This window comes from Panthera uncia, chromosome A2, assembly GCF_023721935.1.
Source record: "Panthera uncia isolate 11264 chromosome A2, Puncia_PCG_1.0, whole genome shotgun sequence".
NCBI lineage: Eukaryota > Metazoa > Chordata > Mammalia > Carnivora > Felidae > Panthera > Panthera uncia.
Genome location: NC_064816.1, coordinates 151580572 through 151587229, shown reverse-complemented (window position 1 = coordinate 151587229; position 6658 = coordinate 151580572). Strand labels below are relative to the sequence as shown.

Sequence of the window (6658 nt, the reverse complement as noted above, 5' to 3'; positions counted from 1 at the left end):
GCTTTCCACAGCTTTGTGTGTAAAACATAATGTACCTTGAGCTTGTGGTTACCGGTGCCCCCCGACCAACTACCTTGTCATTTCTATGCAGTGTGGACATGAAGGAAAGAGCACCGGATTGTTGCTGTCTCTCTGCCCCCCACCCCGTGCTTCTCTAAGAAGATGAAAAGACAGAAGTAGAGAAAGGGCAAGCCGAGGCAGAGTGAAGACGGCCGTCGTGGGTGTTTCCACAGTTTCACGCTGCCTGAGCCTCCAGGACAGCCAAGCTCCTCCCTCCCGTGCCCACTTACGGCTCCAACACCGGGCAAGGGAGAGGCACTCCTCACAGGTTTGTTAAACTGGCTGAACAGAACGAATACTGGCCAAAACAAACAAACAAACAAACACAAAAAACAAATGTGAGGGCTCTAAAAGAGATGGGAAGTGACTCCCCCCTCTCTCCAACCCCCCACCCCCACACCACAGGATCCTCCTCCGTAAGACCCCGATTGCGGTTTGAAGGTGCTCCACTCAGATGATAGGAAATAGCACAGAGTGATAAATATAAACCCTCAGAATTCTCCTTTCTAAAAAGAGCATTAGGTAACAGAAATCAAGTTCTTCCCACTCCTTCCAGCTCTTCCGATGATTTACCTCCTGCCCTTGACCAGGCTTTATTGCTATTGCATTCTATGGTATAACAGCACAAATTCCACTTCCAACATTGGTTATTAACGGTGACTCAGAGGCACTAAGAGGAAATAATTGTTGAGCTTACAATTAGAGTTAATAAAAAAGAGATAAGGAAATAAAAAGAGATGTCATTAATAACTACTGGAAAATCAAACACCCTCCTCCAGTTTGCCTCCAAGTCCCTATCGCCTTATGTTCCCCACTGCAGAGGTTTGCAGCAATTGCAGCCAACCTACAGGCTATCAATGTTTTCCAAATGTTGCCTGCAAATGAGTCATGGGTGACTCTGGGAAAGAAATTGTGTTCAGTCGGCAAATTTGGAATGTACTGCTAACTCTGAAAGGCGAGTTAGAACAGATACGCATCACTTTTTCTCATGTTGACAGAGTATTAATAAAAATGTTAGGGACATTTTGTTCCTGATGCACCCAGAGAGGCCTTCTAACCAACCACCCCTGCTGCCTAAACATCTGCCTCAGCACCTGGCACAGACCTGGGTCTCTGTTTAAGGCTAAATCAATATGAACTGGCCAACTGATCCCAGTGACCCGTATGGGGTCATGGGAAGTTCTGGATTCAGCCTCAGGAATGCAGATTCTCTTCCTAGCTTTCTGTGAGTAGTTAAGCCTCCCCCACACACACACCCAGCCAGCTTTATTTTCCTTTTTAAAATTATGAGGTTGTAGGAGATGATCACTAAGGTCTTCATCTGCATTTTGTTTTTGTGATTCTGTGACACATCACAGAAAGCAATTCAAAGCGATAGTGCAGGGCAGGGAGGAGGAAACGGAAGCAGGGCATAAAGACACAATTCTTGCCTTGAGGAGCTAAGGCAGAGGACAGCATAACACTCCTGCCTACAGACAGGACCCACCAAACAATGCCTAGGGTCTGAAGGCAGGGAATCATTTGTAGGTGGAGGTCAGGGGTGATAGGTTGCAAGCAAAGGGCCTAAAATTAAGGCTTCTTTGGAAAAAGCATGTTGAGAAAGCAGTCTTGGGAATTCTAGTCCAGGAGACAAAACTACACAAGTTAATAAAACGTCCATCACGGGGAGGTGGAGCTGGAAATGCACCCAGACATTCTACCCCCTCTCTGCAGCCCCTACTCCCTCCCACCTCTAAATTCCATCCAGCCCTTCCTCAAGCGGCAGGGTGGAGGGACTATACTCGCAAGCTCCCCCTTTCCCCGTTTCTTTCCTACAGGTGCCTCTGGGCAGGCCAGTGCATGGACAGCCCCAGCAATGCCACCATGCCCTGTGGCTTTCTCCTTCAGGGCTTCTCTGAGTTCCCGCACCTAAGGCCGGTGCTCTTCTTGTTGCTGCTAGCCATGCACCTGGCCACCCTGGGCGGGAACCTGCTCATCCTGGTGGCTGTGGCCTCAGTGCCCAGCCCACCACCCATGCTGCTCTTCCTGTGCCAGCTGTCAGCCATCGAGCTCTGTTACACTCTGGTGGTGGTGCCCCGCTCCCTGGCTGACCTGGCCACGCCAGGCCATGGCGGGGGCAGCCCCATCTCCTTCCTGGGCTGCGCAGTTCAGATGCAGATGTTCGTGGCGCTGGGTGGGGCCGAGTGCTTCCTGCTGGCCACCATGGCCTATGACCGTTACGTGGCCATCTGCCACCCGCTGCGCTACACCGCAGTGGTGACCCCAGGGCTGTGCGCAAGGCTGGCCCTGGCCTGCTGTCTCGGGGGACTGGCAGTGTCCGTGGGGCTCACAGTGGCAATCTTTCACCTGCCTTTCTGCGGCTCCTGCCTACTGGTGCATTTCTTCTGCGACATCACGGCACTGCTGGACCTGGCTTGCACACGGAGCTACGCCGACGAGCTTCCCCTGCTGGGCACCTGCCTCGTGCTGCTGCTGCTGCCCTCGCTGCTCATCCTGTCCTCCTACGGAGCCATCGCCGCCACCCTGCATCGCCTGCACTCCCCCAGGGGCCGGTACAAGGCTGCCTCCACCTGCGCCTCGCACCTGGCCGTCACTTTCCTGCACTATGGCTGTGCCACCTTCATGTATGTGCGGCCCAAGGCCAGCTACTCCCCACGGCGGGACCGCACGCTGGCACTCATCTACACCAACATCACGCCGCTGCTGTACCCGCTCATCTACAGCCTGCGCAACCGTGAGATCACCACCGCCATCCGCCGGGTGCTGGGGCAGGGGCGGCAGGGACAAGGTCTGTGTGAGCCCTGAAAGCAGGCAGGGACCAGGCCAGAGAGGGCAGCTCCATTCCCTAAAGCTAACTCTGTCAGGAGGTGTCTGTGTCAGCAACACCACGAGGGGGGCCTCGAGGACTGGATTCAGGAAAGGGTACCTGGAAAAGCGTCCACACAAGAAGGATCTCCTTGTGGGGCAGGTGCCCCATTCTCCACCCCTCCGTTGAGCAGTGGCCAAAGACAGCATGGTAGAGATCCCCAGGCCTGCCGATAGTGGCCCCATCAGTCCTTGCTAGTTCCCCCCGTGCACTGGGGCCTGTGCAAGGTGATGGGCTCACATGACGAAGAAGGCACAACTCATGGCCGCAGGGGCTCACAGATGGAGTGGGAGGAAAATGTGAGCGGTGAAGGGGCGATGGATGGAGTGGCTCCTGAGAAGGAGTTTCTGTGCTAGACTTTTTGAGAGGAGAGGAGAGTCAGGGGAAACTTCCTGGAAGACAAAGATGGCTAAATGGAGAACTATAGGTTGACTAGAGGTCAATCAGGAGAAGAGGAGGGTGAAGAAGGTCCAGCAGCAATGATTCAACAGGGGCTGGGTATTTGGGGAAGGACCTTGTAAAGAGCGGAAGGATTTGAACTCATGGGGTGACATGATGACCTACTGTTCCTGTGTGGTCACTGTGGCCATAGTGTAGAGAAGGATCTAGGGACATGGAGGTCTGTCTGGGGAGCTGTTGCCCTATTCCAGGAGAAAGGTGAAGGGGTTTGGACCAGAGGACTGACACAGGGTATTAGGGGCATGGAGTCAAGAGACAGGCAGGAGGTGGAAACTATAGAACCTTGACTGGATATGGAGGCGTGAGAAAAAGGGGAGTTAAGGAGCATCTCTAATCTGGGTCACTGGGTGGACGGTGGCTCCATTTGCTGGAAACGAGAAAACAGGAGCAAGCTGGGAGGGTGGTGATGGGTGTTGAATCTGTGCTGGTGCTGAATCTGTGTAGCTGAAATGCTGCCCTGGACCAACCAGTGCAGATGCTGACTGAGGCAAATATGGTTGTCCAGAGTGCAGGGCCAAGAAGAGGGGAGTTCTGGATTTATAGATGGCCACCGAGACCATGGGGTGGGTGCTACCCCTCGTTAACAAAAAGCTAACAATTGCTCCCCATGTGATGAGATTAAGGGTGATTTTTATTTCCTAATGGTGTACCTTCCAAATTTCTCCTAATCATTCTCAATGGATGTTACTTTTATACAGAAACAAGCATTACTTAAGAACACTTTGGGGGCCTGCTCAGTGAATCATAAAGACTTGTTACCCCCCATCCCTGAGATGAAAGCCTGAGCCCACTTGCCTAAACACTGTCTCCTCACCAACAGCCCAGGAATGAAGAGGAACTAGAGTGAGCTCTGTGGGGGCCGATCCAGCATATACCTGTGTGGTACGAGGGTAGGAATGCACCAAGGAACTTTAGTCCACCAGAAACTTGGAGGGAATATTGCTGTCAAAGACACAGCAAGGAGACATTGAAAGGAAGAATTACTAATCCACAATGTCATGTAAAACTGACAGAGAACATAAAATCCCTGGATGTGACTTTCTCAACAATGTTACATTAGTATATCCTGGTGTGTTAAAGGGACAAACGGGCACAAAACCTTAAGTACAGATGCCAGGCTACACTAAGAAAATCCCAGAAGTTATTCGTTCATCTGTATGTGCAATAAACAGCTGTTTATTGAGTGATGGTTCCATGCCAACAGCTAGACAGGATTCAACTGTAATCAAAATGGCACAGTATTTCTAGCACCTCAATCCAAATTATTGAAGGAATGAAGACGAAGCCCATGTGCAATTTGAAATCTACCAGGGCACTCGGGAAAATAAATAGGCATTGCATTATCATGTGACAGGTACTATGATGGGGAAAATACAGGACACTGTGCTAACGATTAGCCTAGACTTGGGATGGTAGGAGCATTAGTAAAAGCTTATGAAGAAGTGATGTGTAGGACCTCAGTGCAAGCAGGAATAGCAGAGCCAGATAAAGACAGCTGGGAAAGGAGCATCCAGGCAGAGGGAACAGCATGTGCAAACGCCCCAAGTCCAAAGAATACTCCAGGAACTTGTTGATGGGACTAGATCTAATTGGTGTGGCTGAGGGGTGCATACTTCCAGTATTAAGAGATTATGCTACAGGTACAAACAAATAGGGACCAGAGCACACAACACAAGTGGTACAAGCAACATTAAAGAGTTTGGACTTGACCCTAAAGAAGAAAGAGGAGACAAAAGAAGGGTGGGGACAAGGAGAAGGAAAAGAAGGAAAAGCCACTGAAGATGTTCAGGCAGAGGAGTGATAGGATCCAATATAAACACTGACTATGACGTGAAGAAGGAACTAGAGAAGGACATGACAAAAAGGACCTTTACAAGGAAGCTCATGTAGAAATATAGGCTGGAGATAATGTTGGCCCATTTAGGCAAGTGGTAATGGAAATGGAGAGAAGTGGACAGGCTGGAGAACTATTTAGAAGGCAGAGATAATAGAACTTAGCGCAGACTGAACAGGGATAAAAGAGAAAGAGGTATCAGATAGACATGGGCTATCTAGAAAAGATGACGGTCCGGGCTCCCTGAGATGGAGGGCACAGGAAGAGTAACCAGTCTGAGGGCAGGACAAGGTGGAGGTGGTGAGTTCAGTACGGAGAAAGTTGATATGAGGTATGGATCTGTATAGTGGGCAGTTGGGCATAAGTCAGGAGAATCTGGGCTCAAGAAACACGTTTAGAAATCACCAGTTCATCAGTGGCAACTGACATGGCTGCGAAGCTCAGAGTAAGAGACAGAGGAGGAACAGAGCAGCTCCAAAACAAGATCATGAGGAACACCAACACTGAAGGATGGACTGTCTAAGCATGACATAAAGCACACAATTTGTTAATTAGATGTAAAGCAGCCTTACTTGTGGACACTAGCTTAAGCAAAGTGAAAAAAGACAAACTTCCATATCTAACGTATGGAAGGGGCCCCTCTCATTAATACATAATGATTTCGGCTCAGATCACGATCTCACAGTTCACGAGATCAAGGCCCGTGTCGGGCTCTGTGCTGACAGTACAGAGCTTGCTTGGGATTCTCTTTCTCCCTCTCTCTGCCTCTGCTAGTATGTGTGTGTGCACTCTCTCCTCCCCCTCTCCTTCTCTCTCTCTGCCCCTGCCATGTGCGCTCTCTCTCCCTTTCAAAATAAATTAAAAAAAAGAAAGAAGCAGCGGTTTTATCTGACACATATGGAACCATCTCATACATGTTGGTGAGTGAAACAGCAAGGTGCAGGACAGTATACAGTACAGCCATCCGTGACTCTGGCCTTTTTACTTGTGGTTTCCACTCCCGTGCTCTCCCCACGAATCCTCACAGGCTGGCTCCTCATCACTCAGATGCTGTCCGGACTCATACATTCACTCCTTGCAGAGGCCTTCACTGACCACCCTATGTAATATTGCCATGCTGCCTGCCATCACGTGATCATGCTTTCGTTTCTAATCATCTCTTATTATTTGAAATTATCTTTTTTAATGTTTTATTTACCTGCCCCTCCGAACAGAATATAAACTCTATGAAAATTATCTGCTCACCACAGTGTTTACCCTGTTCCTAAACAGTGTGTGGCATGAGTAGGTGCTCAGTAAATTGCTAAATGGAAGAGTGAATAAGTCAATATTATGGTCTGACAGCATTTATATATTAAAACACATGGAATGTGTGTATGTATGTATTATGTGCCTGTATATGTCCTATACATTTTACATACACACACACACACACACAC

General features: G+C 49.5%; 1 protein-coding gene across 1 annotated transcript; it reads left to right on the top strand.

Annotated features, from left to right (window-relative positions):
• The first annotated feature begins 1899 nt into the window (after nucleotides 1-1899).
• On the top strand, nucleotides 1900-2877 carry LOC125930236 (olfactory receptor 10AC1-like). The gene has a single exon (XM_049642006.1). The coding sequence runs from the start codon at nucleotides 1900-1902 to the stop codon at nucleotides 2863-2865; it is 966 nt and encodes a 321-aa protein (XP_049497963.1). The 3' UTR covers nucleotides 2866-2877.
• Nucleotides 2878-6658: the final 3781 nt, after the last annotated feature.